Below are 21,307 nucleotides of genomic sequence, written 5' to 3' on the forward strand. Positions count from 1 at the left end.
GATTTTCGTATTGAAGATACACGTCTTTAAATAAACCAGAGCATAAGTTGTTAACATTGCAGCAATCACAAGCATCATTATATTGATTCACTCTTAAGTAACAATGATTTATTAACTCTATGGGGTCAATTTATTATTGGCCGAATTGGGCCAATTCACCCTTTTTCTGTAGACCGCTGCTCCTTAACTCATGTGCCACCTCTGAGGCTGCGTACAGCAATCCGCCCAATCCTATACGATCGGGCTGATTTACACCCCCTGCTAGCGGCCGATTGGCTGCGAATCTGCAGGGGGTGGTATTGCACAAGCAGTTCACTAGAACTGCTTGTGCAATGCTGAATACGGACAGCGTATGCTGTCCACATTCAGCGATGTCTGGCGGACATGATACGCTACAGCGTATCATGTCCGCCAGACTTTAAGTATTTTGCATAGATTTTAGTACATGAGCTCATAGAGGAGTAATAGTGAAATTGAAAGCTTATTGTTCTCCACTATCAAAATAATGTTTCAGCTAAAGTTTTCTTTGTATGATTAAAGGGACAGTACACTGTAAAATAGTTTTTCCATTAATGTATTTTGAATGACTTGTTATACCAGCTGCAGAGTATAAAATATTTGAGAAATTGCATTTTCGGGTTTATTTGTGTATATGAAGTAGCTGATTTTGTGCTTTGAAACCACAGCCTATTACAATGGGTTGAACTTAAAGGTGATATCAGATCTCATTATGTTCTAAGTTTGTGTAAACAGACTTGCTTCCTTATCTTTTATTTGTCTGGAACACAGAATTCAGTAAAGCTCTGCATTTTATAAAGGGTGCCGCCATCTTGTAGCAGCATATTGTTGTATCATGTGACAGAAGCAACGCACTTTTACAGATTTGGCTTTTTGACCTTGCACTTCAGTTTAGCTCACATAATACAGAGTGGAAGAGTTACATTTTTTGCCGTTTTTTGTATCGTTGCTTAACAAATATAAGCACCAAGATGGCGGCGCCCAGTGTGAAGAAGCAGAGCTTTGCTAAATACTACTTGTAAGGGCTTAAAGGGACATGAAACCCACATTTTTTCTTTCATGATTTAGAAAGAGATTGCAATTTTAAATATCTTTCTAATTTACTTATATTATCTAATTTGTTTTATTCTCTTGATATTCTTTGCTGAAAAGCATATCTAGATATGCTCAGTAGCTGCTGATTGGTTGCTGCACATAAAAGCCTCGTGTGATTGGCTCACCATGCGCATTGCTTTTTCTTCAACTAAGGATTTCTAAAAAATGAAGCAAAATAAATAATAGAAGTAAATTGTAATGTTGTTTAAATTTGAATTCTCTATCTGAATCATGAAAGAAAGATTTTGGGTTTAGGGGCCCTTTAAATAAGAGAACAACTTTAAAGACAGTTGCAGGCACAGGAGGAAAACAATAGCTTGGAGATTAGTAACCAAGCTACTGTAGTTGTACTCAGCAGTTTAATATCCATTTAAAGGGACAGTATACATCATTTAACTGCATGTAATAGACACTATTATAATAAAGAATATGCACAGATACTGATCTAAAAACCCAGTATAAAAGCTTTTAAAAATGTACTTAAAAGCTCCCAGTTTAATGAAGTTAATGAAGTTAGGCTGGGAAACCCAGTAAAACGGGCTGGGAAAACAATGAGTGCAGACATCCCCCCAACCCCCTTCCCCTGCATATGGAAAGACCCATTATACAACCTGGAGTCTGTATACATTAGTATACATCAGTATACATCTAAAACATTGGGGCTTAGTTAGAAGTCTGAAAATCAGCACAGTGTTATTTATAAATAAGCACAACTATACATTTTTTTTTACAAAAACACTACCAGATGGGCTCTATAAATGGATCATCTACAAAACATTTATGCAAAAAAAAATATAGTGTACAATGTCCCTTTAACTAATGGTTGTAGACTTGGAAATCATTTTTCCTATATTATACTTCACAAAAGAAATACATTTCATGAAAACCCAGTACCTTTCATAGCGTTGTAAAGATATGAATGTTTTCATTCATTCTAATACCAAGATAATCATTTATAATCAGCAATGCATGCCATTATTTATAATAATTAAGGCTCTATTACTGACATTATTATAGGTGTGGTGCAAAAACTCAGAACAGAAATCTAATATTGTGGTATTATTTAGAAATCTAGTATATGCATATATTTTTTTTTTCTTATTAAGAGCAGAACTTTTTCATTACCTTGAAGCTAAGAACAGATGATTTTTTAATATAATGAGAATATTGAAGACTAAAACCAATGTTCACTGGAACACAAGGACAAATATTTATTAACTGTCAACCGTCTGTTCAGGTTTCATCTTGTGTAAAATGAAGCACAAATCATAGTTTAAAGTTATCAGGCTGTTATTATCCACATAGAAAATAATCTCTTATTTGGCATACTGTATTAAAGGATTACTTTCTGTTATAATTTTTAAGCTAAACAACTAACATATTAAAGTTAATAAACATTAATTAAAACCTACTGACCTATATTTTCTCCAAAACGAAGTTTCATAACGTTCTAAAAGTTATATCTTTTATTCGCCGATGATGTCACGTTATCCTGCCCACTATTTTCTGCACTGCGTGTTCAAAATACTTAAACCAATAACTTTGTGTTTAAAGCGCCATTTTGAAACCTAGGTATTGTAAACGGATTGGTACAGAGCAAAGGATACCCACGGAGTGGGTTTGGAAAACAATTACATTTGCAGACAAGATTTCTGATACACGGTAGAGATATGTTAATGAAATGCTATTGATAAAAAGTGTATTTGGGGTAGTTAGTTAGTAACAGGCATAGAAAATATTTACTTACAGTGGCCCTTTAATATGTGAGTTTGGTCATGAGCGATCAGTTCAAATTTAGGGAACAGTGCACTAACAAACAGCATCATTTAATTTGTGTTAGACGTAATATTAAAGTTTAAACATACAAAGAGTCTCTCTCTACTTCATCCTCTATTGCAAACTTATATTTAAATGGACAGTTTACTCAAAAAATGTCTCCCCTTTAATTTGTTCCCTATGATCCACTTTACCTGCTGGAGTGTATGAATTGTTTACAAGTATTTCCTTTACCATTATATTGGCATTTGAAAAAGTTGATTTAGCCTGTGGATTTCCCACCTATTCTAAACGTTTCTGACCTTAGGTCCAAGCTATAGATAAACTGTGTATATGCAGCCAGCAGAACAAATTACACTTTCAGTGGGTTATAGAAGAGATAAGATAATACAATTTGAACTTTCCATTGTTCTCTCCAAGCATTAGTCTTTGGCTTACAGAGCAGATAAAGAAGCATGTATATGTACACAATGTGATAAAGTAATGAGATCAGATTATATCTACAAGCTCAACCCATTTTATTAGGTTGTGGCTTCAAAACACAAAATCATCTAATTCATATACACAAATCAACCTTAAAAAGCAAATTCTCATACATTTTATACTCTGCAATTGGTAAAAATAGTAATTAGAAACTCATTAAGGAAAAAACTATTTTACAGTATAGTACCCCTTTAACAGAGAGCTCTCATTATTTCTATAAGAGACATCTTGCTAGTCACAGGGACAGCCCTTTTTTGTAGAATTCCATTAGGGCTGCCCCTGCGATTGTTGGAGTGGCCAAACACATCTAGATTTTTTTTTAAATTTCCCCTAAGTATTGGTCTAACTGGGTATATTGAGATAAGATAAGGATGCTTTTATGTAAATAATAGAGAGATAAGCTAATGAGATCCGCTCTCCATGCAAGCTTAGCCCATTTCATTGGATTCTAGTTTAATTAACAGAAGCAGATATTTTTTATACAATAATAAACATAAAGGAGCTATTTTGCACACATTTTATACTCTGCAACAGGTATAAAACATTGGAAACACATTAAAGGAAAATCAATTTTACAGAACACTGTCCCTTTAACATAAATGTATTTTTACTATTAGTACCATTATATATTTCAAGCATATATTTCGCAAATGCAATTTCAACTTTGTATTTCAAATAGGACTTTTCGTTTATAGTTTTGAATTATTATTATTTATTTTTTTCCTACAAAAGTAGTACCTGGGAAACCACCAAAAAAACAAACCAAAATCTTATTCTAAAATATAAAGTTCTGATCAGCAGGTATTTAGGTGTTCAGGAGATATACCTCCTCAAATGGTTTAAAGAGGCATAATACCCATTGCTAAATTACATGAAAGTGATGCAGCATCACTGTAAAAAGCTGACAAGAAAAGGTCAACTAAACATAAATTCTTCAGCTCACAATAATAAGTGCTGTGTGATCAGTTATGCTGTAGCTACTGTTAGCTTCATGTTGGGGGAAAAAAATAAAAAACAGCCAATCAGCTTCATCAGTGCTGATGTCATACTTTGCTTTACTAAAATCTCACAAGATTTCATAGTAAACTTCCTTAAAGGGCCATTAAACCCCCAAAAATTCTGTCATGTTTCAGATAGAGAATACAATTTTAAACAACATTCCAATTTACTTTTATTACCTAATTTGCTGCAATCTTTAGATGTTGTTTGTTAAAGAAATATCAATGCACATTGGTGAGCCAATCACATGAGGCATATATGTGCAGCTAACTATCAGAAGCTACTGAGCCTATCTAGATATGCTTTTCAGGAAATAATATCAAGAGAATGAAGCAAATTAGATAAAAGAAGTAAATTAGGAAGTTGTTTAAAATGGTATTCTCTATCTGAATCATGAAAGAAAAAATGTGGGTTTATTGTCCCTTTAAACTGAGTAAAAACAGCATGCCTGCACATGCTAGATGCATGCTCCCTTGCAAGACCCAGGACTAGCATCCTGATTGGCTGCTTAAAGTCATTTAAAAATTAGATATGGCTACTATGAAACCTTTGAAGTAAAAAATATCCTGATGTTTCGCTTCTGGAAAAAGAAGAAATAACTGTGGAGCTCATTTCTCAAGTTGCAACTTATATGTGTATAAATACATTTTAGATAATGGTTTGATGAACTAAAAGTTCAACTACATTTTTTCTTCTCTGCTTTCTAAATGTCTTACAGTGTATATTGACATTGCTCATGAATAAGCTCATTTAGATATTTCACAATCGATATAAAGGTCTCTGTTATTAGATCACCATGACAACACCCAGTTAGAGGTTGATCTTTAGAAAAGAAAATGGTGAATACACAAGAAGGCTTCACATCTGTTGGAATATACAATACTGTATATTGCTTGCCAGCTTCTGTGCTATTAATGACACTGGGGAAAAGTATTTATAAACTGGCGACATCTCATATGAAAACCTGTTTTCTTCTGCTGGAACCAATAATTCAGACAGAAGACGACTAATATACCTCAAGTAAATTACAATAATTTAAATATAAAAACATAAAAGTAAACCATTGTATAGCTGTCTGACAAATTGGGGAAAAAAAAGGAGTTGAGGTGGCAAGGAAATATCCCCCCCCCCCAAGGGTTCCTCATGTACTATGATAATCACTGCATTTAACTTACACAGGACCAGTGAACTTATCATTTCATACACAATGGTTATACATAGTTGGGAATATTTAGGCATTCTGGTTTCTATTTTGTTTTGGTTCATGCATGAGTTGAATACTTTGGGGGTCAATTTATTATTGGCTGAATTGGGCCAATTCACCCTGTTTCCACATGAGCCTTTAGGCTAAACAGAAGTTAAGAAGCAGTGGTCTATAGACCGCTACTCCTTAACTCATACTCCACCTCTGAGGCTGCATACAGCAATCCACCCGATCCTATACGATGGGGCTGATTGACACCCCCTGCTAGCGGCCGATTGGCCGTGAATCTGCAGGGGGTGGTATGCACAAGCAGTTTACTAGAACTGCTTGTGCAATGCTAAATACGGACAGCATATGCTGTCCGCATTCAGCAATGTCTAGCGGACATGATACGCTACAGGGTATCATGTCCGCCAGACTTTAATAAATTGACCCCTCTGACTTTACTACAAATGAATGTAAACATAGTAACATATATACACAACTTTCATGATTCAGATTAATTATGTAATTTTTAACAACTCTCCAATTTAATGCAATTATCAAATCTGCTTTGTTCTCTGGGTATCCTTGAATAGAAAGTCGGCTCAGAAGCAGCTATGTACTTACTGGAAGCTAGCTGACTACATCTGTTGAGCCAATGAGAAGAGGCATATATGTGCAGCCACCAAATCAACAGCTAGCTCCCAGTATTGCACTGCTGCTCCTAAGCCTTCAACAAAATATACCAGAGACCGAAGCAAATTTGATAATAGAATAACATTCTTGCAAAACTGCTGCCATATAGTGGCAGTGCTCCAGACATGCAGGCTTCTGGGCTTTTGTACCAGCTTTTTAATAAAAGATACCAAAGGAACAAAGCAAATTTGACAATAGAAGTAAATTAGAAAGTTGTTAAATAGCATGCTCTATTTGAATCATAAAAATTGGGGTTTCATTTCCTTTAAGCAGTTGCAGTGCTCAGTATACATCACTGCCAATCACGTTTTTTATATCCATTTATAAGGGGTGACTGATCATGCAAACCTCTCAGGCCAGAATCGCATTTCTGAAATAGAAGACAGAATTCATCATGAGGCTAATAAGCTTCTACCACTGGGCACCATATGGTAACTGCCTGTGTAGTAAAGAGGGGCATTCAAATGTATATGTTTTTTATTTTGACTGTTGCAAACTTTTCCCAGCAAAGCAGTCATAAACTTAGGGCTTCATATTCTCTTTTTAAAGTGATGTTAAGTTCAAAATGAAATGTCTCATAAATATTTAAGCAATATAAAGACATAGCAATGTACATTCATATTTTATTCTGCACTCTATTTGTATAATTCACAAAAGGGGATTTCAATAGATTAACCCCTTGTCTGCTTTGAATATGCCAGTAAAGTGCACTAACAAATAGCTAGATTACGAGTTTTGAGCGCTATAAGATTTTTAACGACCACCACAAAATCGGCGTTATTTCAACCCCCTATAGCACTGGTATTACAAGTTTAAAAAAAGCAGGCTTGTGCAGGCGATATGGTGGCGTTGAGCTCCATACCACACCGAAAACAAGCGCTGCTGTTACGTGCTTGTGCAGGATTTCCCCATAGACATCAATGGGGAGAGCCGGACAAAAAAAAGTCTAACACCTGCGATCGTGGAATGAAAAGCTCCGTAACGCAGCCCCATTGATGTCTATGGGGAAAATACATTTAATGTAAAAACCTAACACCCTAACATAAACCCCATGTCTAAACACCCCTAATCTGCTGCCCCTAACATCGCCACCACCTACATACAGTTATTAACCCCTAATTCACTGCCCCTAACATTGCAGCCCCCTACATAATAAAATTAACCCCTAATCTGCTGCCCCTAACATCGCCACCCCATACATAATACATAATAACCCCTAAACCTCTGGCCTCCCACATCACTACCACTAAAAAAATATATTAACCCCTAAACCTAACCCTAACGTAACACTAAGCCTAACACCCCCTAACTTTAACATAATTTAAATACAGCTAAATTAAAGTTACAATTATTAACTAAATAATAACTATTTTAAACTAAATACATACTTGCCTGTGAAATAAAACCTGAGCTAGCTACAATATAACTGATAGTTATATTGTAGCTAGCTTAGGTTTTATTTTTATTTCACAGGTAAGTTTGTATTTATTTTAACTAGGTAGACTAGTTAGTAAATAGTTATTAACTATTTATTAACTACCTAGTTAAAATAAATACAAACTTACCTGTGAAATAAAACCTAACCTGCCTTACACTTAAACCTAACATTAAAAAACAAACAAACACTAATATTACTAACATTAAAATTAATAAATTACAAAAAATAAAAATTACAAAAAATAAGAAACAAATTATCAAATTATCAAAAATAAAAGCGAATTACACCTAATCTAATATCCCTATCAAAATAAAAAAGCCTCCCCAAAATAAAAAAAGATATCAGCTCTTTCACCTGTAAAAAAATACAAACACCCCCCAACAGTAAAACCCACCACCCACCTAACCAACCCCTCCAAATAAAATAACTATCAAAAATAACCTGATAAGCTCTTTCACATTGCTCAAACCCTAAGCTAAAAAAAAAACACCCAAAAAAACCTTTAAAAAACCTAACACTAACCCCGACGATCCACTTACAGTTTTCGAAGTCCAGACAGCCATCCTCATCCAGCCAATAAAGTCATCATCCAGGCAGCAAGAAGTCTATATCCGGGCAGCCTCTTGCATCTTCATCCAGCCAGCGAAGTCCTCATCAAGACGGCAAGAAGTCTTCATCCAGACGGCATCTTCTATCTTCATCCATCCGGCACGGAGCGGGTCCATCCTGAAGACATCTGCAGTGGAGCATCCTCTTCATACGGTCTCTGCCGTACACTGGAACTTCAATGCAAGTGACTCCATCAAAGATGGCGTCCCTTGCATTCCTATTGGCTAAAGATTTCTATCAGCCAATAGGAATTAAAGCTGCTAAAATCCTATTGACTGTTCCAATCAGCCAATAGGTTTGAGCTCTCATCCTATTGGGTGTTCCAATCAGCCAATAGAATGAGATTTCAATCCTAGTGGCTGATTGGAACAGCCAATAGGATGAGAGCTCAATCCTATTAGCTGATTGGAACAGCCAATAGGAATTTAGCAGCTTTAATTCCTATAGGCTGATAGAAATCTTTCAGCCAATAGTTATCCAAGGGACACCATCTTTAATGGCGTCACTTGCATTGAAGTTCCAGTGTACAGCAGAGACTGTATGAAGAGGATTCTCCGCGCCGGATGTCTTCAGGATGAACCAGCTCCACGCCAGATGGATGAAGATAGAAGATCCCGTCTTGCCGCCTGGATGAGGTCTTCACCGGCTTGATGGATCCTTCAAGCGGGACTTCGATAACTGCAAGTGGATCGTCGAGGGTTAGTGTTAGGTTTTTTAAGAGTTTTTTGGGTGGGTTTTTATTTTAGCTTAGGGTTTGGACTTTCCATAAAAAAGCTGATTGCCCTTTTCAGGGCATGGCAAAAGAGCTAAATGCCCTTTTAAGGGCAATGCCCATACAACTGCCCTTTTCAGGGCAATGGTTAGCTTAGGTTATTTTCAATAGTTATTTTATTTAGGGGGTTGGTTGTGGGTTTTACTGTGGGGGGTGTTTGCATTTTTTTTTACAGGTAAAACAGCTGATATCTTTGGGGCAATGTCCCACAAAAGGCCCTTTTAAGGGCTATTGGTAGTTTATTGTAGGCTAGGTTTTTTTTATTTTGGGGGGGCTTTTTTATTTTGATAGGGCTATTAGATTAGGGGTAATTCATTTTTATTTTTGATAATTTGTTTCTTATATTTTGTAATTTTATATTTTATTTTTTGTAATTTAGTTTTTTTTTGTAATTAGTTACTTTGTAATTTTTAGAGTAGTGTTAGGATTTTTTTAATGTGTAGTTTAGGGTTTTTTAATTGGTAGTTAGTTTAATTGTAGTTTCATAATTATATTAGTTTAATTTTAGTTTAAAATTAATTTTTTTAATTTGACAGGTAAGTTTTAATTTAATTTGAGATAGGGAATTTTAATATAAAGTTAGGGGGTCGTTAGGTTTGGGGGTTAATAGTTTATTTAAGTATATTTCGTTGTGGGGGGCTTGCGGTTTAGGGGTTAATAGGTTTATTATAGTGGCGGTGTGGGCGGACGGCAGATTAGGGGTTAATAATATTTAAATAGTGTTTGCGATGCGGGAGGGCGGTGGTTTAAGGGTTAATAGGTTTCTTATAGCGGCGACAATGTTGGGGAGCGGAGGAATAGGGGTTAATAAATTTTAATAGTGGCGGCGATGTCCGGAGCGGAAGATTAGGGGTTAATAAGTATATTATAGTGTTTACGATGCAGGAGGGCCTCAGTTTAGGGGTTAATAGGTAGTTTATGGGTGTTAGTGTACTTTATAACACTTTAGTTATGAGTTTTATGATACAGCTTTGTAACGTAAAACTCATAACTACTGACTTTCAGATGGCGGTACGAATCTTGTCGGTATAAGGTGTACCGCTCACTTTTTAGCCTCCCAGGCAAACTCGTAATACCGGCGCTATAGGACATTTTTAAAAGTGCAGTACTGACATTGCGTGACTGGCTAAAAAGTGTGCGGTACACCTATACCAACAAGACTTGTAATAGCAGCGTTAGGAAAAATGAAGCGTTATGGGCCATAACGCTGCTTTTTCACTCATAACGCCAAACTTGTAATCTAGGTGAAAGTAAGTTAAAGTTGGTAAACCCCTTTAGATATTTTGTCAGATATTTTGCAATTCAATGACTTTAATGTCTCCTTAACTACAATACTGTAAGGGCTAGATTACAAGTGGAGCACTCATTTATTGCTTGCCCGCAAACAGGCAAATTTTCTCATTTGCGGGCGTACGATAAATCACCAGCCATTACAAGTAGCAAATAAGATCTCTGGTTAATTTTCTAAAATTGCCCCAAATGCACTCACTTTCCCCCTGACAGCATAAGAGTGAGGCTGCATTGGAGCCTATGGAAGCGCGCTTTCGTGAGTGCAATGTGCTGGTATTACTCAGTGGAGTGCGTATATTGCTTCCGCAAAAGCGATATTTAGCGCTCCACTTGTAATCTGGCCCTAAGTTGTCAACAAATTGGGTAAGAATGCATGGTTGCATCTTAACTTCTTTGCATTGGTCCCAGAGTTATTAACTGGGTCTGATAGCTACCACATGCGCAGATTATGTTGCACCTTTTTCTTCCACGTGTAACTTGTGTTCTCAACAGAATTCTAATGTTTTAGAAAAGGTTTTAAAGGGACATTGTACTGTAACATTTTCTCTCATTTAAAATGTTCTCAATGAACTGAAGTGCATTGTTTACAAATAGTTCCTTCACTCTTATTTTGTTATTTGTTGAATTTGTTTGTTGAAATAGCTGTTTTTGCTTGTTGAAACTGCTGCGTGTATTGAAAATATGAATGTCTGTATGTTTTGTAGAAAAGCTTTGTAAACAGGAGATAGCATAAATTAACCTCCCAATGCAGGTGTTAAAGATTGAAATACTTTTGTAACTGAAATAGCTGTTTTGAGTTCCCCCAGCTTTATTTAGCATTTAAATAGCTAACTATTAGACTCTGTGTACAATAATAGAAAATATGATCATTTCTGCTGTTTCTGCAGGGTCTGACAATTTAATTGGGCACAATAAGTGATGGTCTTAATGAGTAAACAGCTTTATCAAATACAAACATAAAGGGGTATTTTCCAATACATCTAATACTCTGCCGTATGTATAACTAGGCATTTGGAACCCATTAGGGGAAACCAATAATACAGTGCACTATCTCTTTTACAGCAAGCTAAGCAAACATATGTAGCAAAAGTAGTCCCCTTTCAGTTAAACACCTTCAGTAAAGCTGAGTAATCTGCTTAAATACATATCATACAACGGTTATTTAACATATATTTCACCCATTTTTTGCAAGAAACTCCAAAATTTGATAATAAAAACAATGTGTGAAAATTAAACAAATTATAAATGTTTTATATTACATTAATGTCAGTATATTATTAATAAGAACGTCCCATTAGTCTGTTTAGGACAAATGACTGTAATTTATATGATATATTTTAATGTGTAGAGTCTGACATTGTATATTACTATGAAGTTGGGCAAAATAAAAGCAAAGCTGGAAAAAAAAAATCTGCAGTTAAAGCAAAATGTTAGCTTATCCTCCTGGTACTACATGATTGTGGAAAAGATAATAAAAATAATGTTTTACATTAAACTGCTGAAAAAAAAATATTATCAGAAAAAAAATGCCCAGCAGCATTCAGAGCCTGGGATAAGCCAAAATATTAAATATAAAGAATAGCATGATTGCTGACAAAAGAAAATATGTTATTTTATGGGTCAGAGAGGTTAAATTCAATTTTTTTATGTTCAATTTTAGAATAGTGGTGTCAAGGATTATTGGCTGCATTGAAGCTCAGTAATGTGTCAGAAACTTGGTCACTGGAATATAAATATTATTACAGCCAAGCCTTAAGGTATATACAAAAAATCCGAACAGCACAAGTAGCTGCCTACTTCCGCATTTAGATCCTCACAAAGAATTTGAATGCACATTTCTACTTTTCATACAATTTATCTCTGAATATTGGGGATTTCTAATTTTCCAAGCTCTAAATGCACATTGCAGACTTCTCATGGCTAACTATATATATATATATATATATATATATATATATATAGTGTATGTGTATATATATATATATATATATATACACAGTGTATATATATATATATATATATATATATATATATATATATATATATATATATATAGGCTTTAGTTCATTGTTATACTGACTTAAAGGGATAGTCTAGTCAAAATTAAACTTTCATGATTCAGATTGGACATGTAATTTTAAAAAATTTTCTCATTTACTTTTATCATCAATTTTGCTTTGTTCTCTTGTTATTCTCAGTTGAAAGCTAAACCTAGGTAGGTTCATATGCAAATTTCTAAGCCATTGAAGGCCGCCTCTGCCAGTTTTTCACAGCTAGAGGGCATTAGCTCATGTGCTTCATATAGATAACACTGTGCTCATGCACGTGAAGTTATTTTAGAGTCAGCACTAATTACCTAAAATGCAAGTCTGTCAAAAGATCTGAAATAAGGAGGCAGTCAGCAGAAGCTGAGATACAGTGTAATTAAAGAGGTAAAAGGTATATTTCTAGAACAGTGTTGGTTATGCAAAACTGGGGAATGGTAAATAAAGGGATACTCTATCTTTTTAAACAATAACATTTTTGGTGTTTACTATTCCTTTAAACAACTTTCTAATATACTCCTATTATCAATTTGTTCTTCATTCTCTTGGTATCTTTATTTAAAAAAGCTGGAATGTAAGCACCAATCAGCAAGCGCTACCCAGGTGCTGAACCAAAAATGGTCCAGCTCATAAGTTTACATTCCAGCTTTTAAAAAAAAAGATAACAAGAGAATGAAGAACAAATTGATAATAGGAGTAAATTACAAAGTTGCTCAAAATTGCATGCTCCATCTGAATCATGAAAGTTTAATTTTGACTACACAATCCCTTTAATGATTGTGGCTAGCCTTTTTTTGTCTAATGACTCAAGCCCATATTGAAACCTTCAGTATAAAGAAGAAGTGGATGCAGTTTGGCTATTAAAAAATTATTGTAGCTACCAAGGTGTTAATTTGCTTTTTATAAAATGTTTATAGCAAGACAACGGAAATGTCTCACTGTCCCTTTAATATAAAATGTACAATTATATTTAGTCACAGTTGCAGAGTGACTTACCTGGGAAAATATTCTCAATATACCAAGTTAAGAGCAAGTATAGAAATCCATCAAACAACATCATAAACATTGAAACAAGGAAACTGTAACGTTCTCCGTCTTCAGGACTTGTGCGGATATTACTCCATTGCAATCCTTTTCCTTGTTCTTCATATCTTGAAAAATTCTCACATCCGTACCCAAAAGCAACACTTGAAAGAAGACTCTGTAAAAGATAAACATAAATGTATTGCTATTATGTATAGAGGTTTGAGACTTCTCAAGGCAAGAAAACACAAAGAAGCTCTGCAAAACTAATGGGAATTACTGAAAAAAGGTTACTGACTTTCATCACTATTACTGACATTTCTGTATTGTTACTGTTTAAATACTAATTATTATTAAATTGATTTAATTATATATTTCCCCATACAGTTATTTTATAGATACTTAAGCTCTTTCTTGATAAGATAAACATTTTTAAGACAGAGAGAGATAAAGAGACAGAGACAAAGAGAGAGACAGAGAGCAAGACAGAGAGACAGAAATAGAGAGAGATAAAGAGACAGAGAAAGAGAGCGAGAGAGACAGAGAGAGAGAGAGAGACATTTTTTTTAGCTCCTAACAAAGTTCCTTTTAAAGTACATACTTCAGGGTAGATGCTACAATTTACCCTCGCCACTCCTTAACTTCCGTTTAGGTGGCGTACTGCAATCATCCTGATCTGATACGACCGGGATGATTGACACCCCCTGCTATCGGCCGATTGACCGCAAATGTACAGGGGGCGGCATTGCAGAAGCATTTCACTAGAAATGCTTGTGCAATGTTAAATGCCGACAGTGCATGCTGTCTGCATTTAGCGATGTCGGGCTGTAGCAAATCATGTCTGCCCGCCATTTGATAATTCGGTCCCTTCACCTCTTATACTGCTCCAAGGAAGATTTTATATGAAGGACAGAGAGGAAAATAATACCAGAGGTTTCTCACTTGTATGTGGCACTTACCTTGTTACGACTTAGATTTATTCAAGTAAGTAGGAAACCTTATGGGGATCTTAATCTTTGCTATTGTTTCTTATTGAGGAAGACTGTCTTGTGCTATCCCTATACTATTGACCTAACTATAATCATCACTGGGGTTTATATGGAAAAATAACCACATTTTGGGACTTAGCTGTTTATTATTATACATTTTAAATACTGTTTATGTTAATCTTGTATTTCTCAACTTGCCCTACTCAGGAGTTCTTATGTGTGTTTCCCCATAGAGTTATTGTATAGATACATAAACTCCTTCTTGAAAAGATAAACATTTTTAAAACATTTGCTATTTATATAGATAGATAAATATACACACACATGTACATATATATATATATATATATATATATATATAACTATTACAATATTATAAAGGATTGGAAAATGTTCTTAATTCTATGCACAAATAATTAATCAAACAATTAATGTATTAGCAGTTCATATTAAAACGTTGCTTTTAGAGAACACATATATAGTGTATATGTGTATATGTGTATATACTGTATATATATATATATATATATATATATATATATATATATATATATATATATATATATATATATATATATAAGAACAGGGGACAGAAAAGCACTCTAAAAGTCTTGCCAGAATCAGTCACTTTTATTGTGAACGTTTTCGGGTCACAAACGACCCGTCCTCAGACTTACAAAGACCATATATATAAGCAAAGGAAGAGTGCACTCACCAGGACTTTTCAAAGGTTTATTTCCTAAGTTGTGAACGTTTTCGGGGGTTTAGCTCCTTCTTTAGACATACAAAAAACAAGTTGTTTTTTGTATGTCTGATCAAGGGACTAAACCCCCATTTCAGGTGAGGAAGGGGCATGACCCTGAAATGTATACACAAGTCTGGCCAGGCAAGTGTTCACAGCATTTTTTGCTCTATATTTGAACAGATTACTATTGTTTTTTTATTTATATGTTTTATTCTGTGTGTTCAAACAACGTGTGTTTATCCTGTGAATCAACACATTGTGGTTTTGCAGGGATCAATAGGCATTCTTTATACCTAGCATTTTAAACTCTGCTACACTGTTTTAAATACGCCATTAGGCATTTGTTATGAGATGTGTTAGGGTGGAATACAACCATATAATTGACACACCTTTGTGATTTTAGCAAACAATTTTGTTGATTCGTATTCATCTCATATATGTTTTTTAGAAATACTTTTTAACTTTTTTCAATAAAAGAAAACATTTTTTCTGTACAGTGTGATTTCTGGATTTGTATACGCTGTAGACAGCGCTGTTAATATATCCTTAAACTATATATATATATATATATATATATATATATATATAATGTGCCTTTAAGAAATAAGTTTCACTCTTCTTTCCTGGTCTCTGCTAAAGCAGATATTCTTATCTCGAAAGAGCGGGATGTGACATTCCAACAAAATGAAAGTGCTGGGTACTAACATGAGAACATTTGCTTTTTATGAAAAAAACTCTTATTTTGCTAAAACGCTTTCTAAATGAAATAATTGACATAATGTTAAACACGCCTTCTAAAGTGAAGGTTTAATTATTAGAATTGTTAAGGAGGCGAGGGACTCTTTGGTTAGCGTCTTGGAGAGAAGTTTCATACAGCACCTGTGGAATCTGCTGCCTGATCTATGTTCCAGTGAATGATGGCTCTCAGCGCTGTTACAAGCTATTAATACCTTATCCGAAACCGAAGATTAGTAATGAATTTATAGTTTAACCACTGCCTTGTGTTACTATACTGATTTGTGTTATTGCAATAAGTTCATAATAGATACTTATTATTCTGCTAAATTCTTGTGAGCCAGTTTCCTTTTTTCAGTGCTATTGTGAGACTTAGTTTGCCAGGACAAAACAAAAATTGATGTATGTCTATCATCTGCCTGTCTATCTATCTATCTATCTATCTATCTATCTATCTATCTATCTATCTATCTATATCTCTATCAGTAGTATCGAGAGACCTAGTTTGCGCTTTCCTAGCACCAGGGCAAAACAAAACTGTATATCTGTCTGTCTATCATCTATCTATCTATCCTACTATTATACATAGTTACTACTTTTTTTGCAAACAGCTGATATAATAAAAAAAATCAGGGAACGTATGTAGGTCTGCAGATAGTATGAAGCACATTATGCTATTCTAACATTGCATTTCATCATACAGCAAATTCAATTTCTTAATAGAGACCACATAGTATAACAACTGGATTTTACTTAGTGTGCATATAACTTACCACTACTAGGGTTTTAGAAATAATGCAATAAATAAAACAATACATGACTAAATTGCACCAAGCTCATGTAGCATGGTATATACAGAGACTCATGTAGAGCACTAAGTTGTTATAGCCAGCGTGCAGATTGTCATTTAGAGACTCCCCACTGTTTAACTACAAAACATAATTCTTTTAATATTACTTCAACAGAAAGTAGGTTCCTCTGAAGAGAAACTGCTAAACATATCTAAATAAAAAGATTATTCTGCAAGGAAACTCTCAACATATATGAATGAAATTATGTAGAATAGATATAATGCAAAATATGTGAAATAACATTAAAATCAGAGAAGCTATACAGACAGGAGTTAAAAATAAATAGCTATATTAGAAAATATGTACATACAAATATTTTAAAAAGGGATGTTAAACAGTCTTTCATTATTATAATAAAAAAGCACTAAGCAGTTGCTTATACTTAACATTAAGATTAGATCTCTGGTTAAATTTATAAATCTGCTCCAAATGCCCCCAAAATACAGCCTAGTGTAGTTTATTAAAAAATAAAGATGGCAGCATTTGTGGGAGTGGGGTGTTAGAAAAAAACAGCACTGAAAAGTGCTTTTACATTGCGGTCAATGGGAACTGTGTGGGTACACTGTAGTCGTAAAGGAATGGACATGATCAGCAACAATAGTCTGTTTTGAACAGCCAATAGGATTTCAGTAGCTCTCATCCTATTGGCTGATTTAAATTATAAAATCAAATCAGCCAATAGGAATGCAAGGGATGCCATTTTGATTTGCGTCCCTTGCATTGAATATTCAGTATACGGCAGTGACCATATGAAGAGGATGCTCCGCGCCAGATGGACCTGCTCTGTGCTGCTGGGATGAAGATAGAAGACGCCGCCAGGATGAAGATAGAAGATGACGCCTGGATAAAGATGGAGCCGCCTGGATGAAGATGGAGCCGCCTGGATGAAGATGGAGCCGCCTGGATGAAGATGGAGCCGTCTGGATGAAGATGGAGCCGCTAGAATGAAGATCCTTCAAGCGGAACTTCAGCAACTGTGATTACCTAAAGAGGGCTTAGTGTTAGGGTTTTTTTAAGGCTTTTGGGTGGGTTTTTTTAGATTAGGGGTTGGGTATTTCTTTACAGAGCTAAATGCCCTTTTCAGGGCAATGCCCATACAAATGCCCTTTTCAGGGCAATGGGTAGCTTAGGTTTTTGTTAGAGTTAGGTTTCTTTATTTTGGGGGGTTGGTTGGGTGGCGAGTTTTACTGTTGGGGGTGTCTTTGTATTTTTTTTTACAGGTAAAAGAGTTGTTTAACTTAGGGCAATGCCCTACAAAAGGCCCTTTTAAGGGTTATTGGTAATTTATTGTAGGTGTAATTCTTTTTTATTTTTGGTAATTTCATTTGTTATTTTTCGTAATTTAGTATTTTTTAGTTTTTTAGAGTAGTGTTAGCATTTTTTTTAATGTGTAATATAGTTTATTTAATTGGTAGTAAGTTTAATTTTAGTTTTATTTTAGTTTAATAGTTATATTAGTTTAATTGTTAGTATAAACTTACGGCTAGATTTGGAGTTTTGTCGGTAACGACCCGAAAATCTAACGCCGGCTTTTTTCTGGCCGCACCATAAAAATAACTCTGGTATTGAGAGTCCACATAAAGGCTGCGTTAGGCTCCAAAAAAGGAGCATAGAGCATATTTAACGCAGCTTCAACTCTCGATACCAGAGTTGCTTACGCAAGCGGCCAGCCTCAAAAACGTGCTCGTGCACGATTCCCCCATAGAAAACAATGGGGCTGTTTGAGCTGAAAAAAAACCTAACACCTGCAAAAAAGCCGTGTTCAGCTCTTAACGCAGCCCCATTGTTTGCTATGGGGAAACACTTCCTACGTCTGCACCTAACACTCTAACATGTACCCCGAGTCTAAACACCCCTAACCTTACACTTATTAACCCCTAATCTGCCGCCCCCGCTATCGCTGACACCTGCATTTTATTTTTAACCCCTAATCTGCCGCTCCGTAAACCGCCGCTACTTACATTATCCTTATGTACCCCTAATCTGCTGCCCCTAACACCGCCGACCCCTATATTATATTTATTAACCCCTAATCTGCCCCCCACAACGTCGCCTCCACCTGCCTACACTTATTAACCCCTAATCTGCCGAGCGGACCGCACCGCTACTATAATAAAGTTATTAACCCCTAATCCGCCTCACTAACCCTATAATAAATAGTATTAACCCCTAATCTGCCCTCCCTAACATCGCCGACACCTAACTTCAATTATTAACCCCTAATCTGACGACCGGAGCTCACCGCTATTCTAATAAATGTATTAACCCCTAAAGCTAAGTCTAACCCTAACACTAACACCCCCCTAAATTAAATATAATTTTAATCTAACGAAATTAATTAACTCTTATTAAATAAATTATTCCTATTTAAAGCTAAATACTTACCTGTAAAATAAACCCTAATATAGCTACAATATAAATTATAATTATATTATAGCTATTTTAGGATTAATATTTATTTTACAGGTAACTTTGTAATTATTTTAACCATGTACAATAGCTATTAAATAGTTAAGAACTATTTAATAGCTACCAAGTTAAAATAATTACAAATTTACCTGTAAAATAAATCCTTACCTAAGTTACAATTAAACCTAACACTATACTATCATTAAATTAATTAAATAAAATACCTACAATTACCTACAATTAAACCTAACACTACACTATCAATAAATTAATTAAATACAATATGTACAAATAACTACAATGAAATAAACTAACTAAAGTACAAAAAATAATTTTTTTTTTACAAACATAAGAAAAATATTACAACAATTTTAAACTAATTACACATACTCTAAGCCCCCTAATAAAATAACAAAGACCCCCAAAATAACAAAATGCCCTACCCTATTCTAAATTACTAAAGTTCAAAGCTCTTTTACCTTACCAGCCCTGAACAGGGCCCTTTGCGGGGCATGCCCCAAGAAGTTCAGCTCTTTTGCCTGTAAAAAAAACATACAATACCCCCCCCCAACATTACAACCCACCACCCACATACCCCTAATCTAACCCAAACCCCCCTTAAATAAACCTATCACTAAGCCCCTGAAGATCATCCTACCTTGTCTTCACCTCACCAGGTATCACCGATCCGTCCTGGCTCCAAAATCTTCATCCAACCCAAGCGGGGGCTGGCGATCCATCATCCAGTGACTGAAGAGGTCCAGAAGAGGCTCCAAAGTCTTCATCCTATCCGGGAAGAAGAGTAGATCCGGACCGGCAACCATCATCTTCCAAGCGGCATCTCCTATCTTCATCCGATGAGGACCGGCTCCATCCTGAAGACCTCCGACGCGGACCCATCTTCATCCGGCGACGTCCAACTGAAGAATGAAGGTTCCTTTAAGGGACGTCATCCAAGATGGCGTCCCTCGAATTCCGATTGGCTGATAGGATTCTGTCAGCCAATCGGAATTAAGGTAGGAATATTCTGATTGGCTGATGGAATCAGCCAATCAGAATCAAGTTCAATCCGATTGGCTGATCCAATCAGCCAATCAGATTGAGCTCGCATTCTATTGGCTGTTCTGATTGGTCCGGATCTACTCTTCTTCCCGGATAGGATGAAGACTTTGGAGCCTCTTCTGGACCTCTTCAGCCACCGGATGATGGATCGCCAGCCCCCGCTTGGGTTGGATGAAGATTTTGGAGCCAGGACGGATCGGTGATACCTGGTGAGGTGAAGACAAGGTAGGATGATCTTCAGGGGCTTAGTGTTAGGTTTATTTAAGGGGGGTTTGGGTTAGATTAGGGGTATGTGGGTGGTGGGTTGTAATGTTGGGGGGGGGGTATTGTATGTTTTTTTTACAGGCAAAAGAGCTGAACTTCTTGGGGCATGCCCCGCAAAGGGCCCTGTTCAGGGCTGGTAAGGTAAAAGAGCTTTGAACTTTAGTAATTTAGAATAGGGTAGGGCATTTTGTTATTTTGGGGGTCTTTGTTATTTTATTAGGGGGCTTAGAGTAGGTGTAATTAGTTTAAAATTGTTGTAATATTTTTCTTATGTTTGTAAATATTTTTTTATTTTTTGTACTTTAGTTAGTTTATTTCATTGTAGTTATTTGTACATATTGTATTTAATTTATTTATTGATAGTGTAGTGTTAGGTTTAATTGTAGGTAATTGTAGGTATTTTATTTAATTAATTTAATGATAGTATAGGGTTAGGTTTAATTGTAACTTAGGTTAGGATTTATTTTACAGGTAATTTTGTAATTATTTTAACTAGGTAACTATTAAATATTTCTTAACTATTTAATAGCTATTGTACCTGGTTAAAATAATTACAAAGTTGCCTGTAAAATAAATATTAATCCTAAAATAGCTACAATGTAATTATAATTTATATTGTAGCAATATTAGGATTTATTTTACAGGTAAGTATTTAGCTTTAAATAGGAATAATTTATTTAATAAGAGTTAATTAATTTCGTTAGATTAAAATTATATTTAACTTAGGGGGGTGTTAGTGTTAGGGTTAGACTTAGCTTTAGGGGTTAATCCATTTATTAGAATAGCGGTGAGCTCCGGTCGGCAGATTAGGGGTTAATAATT

General features: G+C 35.2%; 1 protein-coding gene across 1 annotated transcript in view; it reads right to left on the reverse strand.

The window, feature by feature from the left end:
- The window catches only part of LOC128649747 (phospholipid-transporting ATPase ABCA1-like), a 2,013,556-nt gene that overhangs the window by 1,218,811 nt on the left and 773,438 nt on the right, over positions 1-21,307 (reverse strand). Inside the window, exon 17 of the mRNA XM_053703184.1 lies at positions 13,404-13,608. Coding sequence (XP_053559159.1) covers positions 13,404-13,608 — 205 coding nt within the window. The remainder of the gene's footprint in view (positions 1-13,403; positions 13,609-21,307) is intronic.

Source organism: Bombina bombina, chromosome 2, assembly GCF_027579735.1.
Source record: "Bombina bombina isolate aBomBom1 chromosome 2, aBomBom1.pri, whole genome shotgun sequence".
Taxonomy (NCBI): domain Eukaryota; kingdom Metazoa; phylum Chordata; class Amphibia; order Anura; family Bombinatoridae; genus Bombina; species Bombina bombina.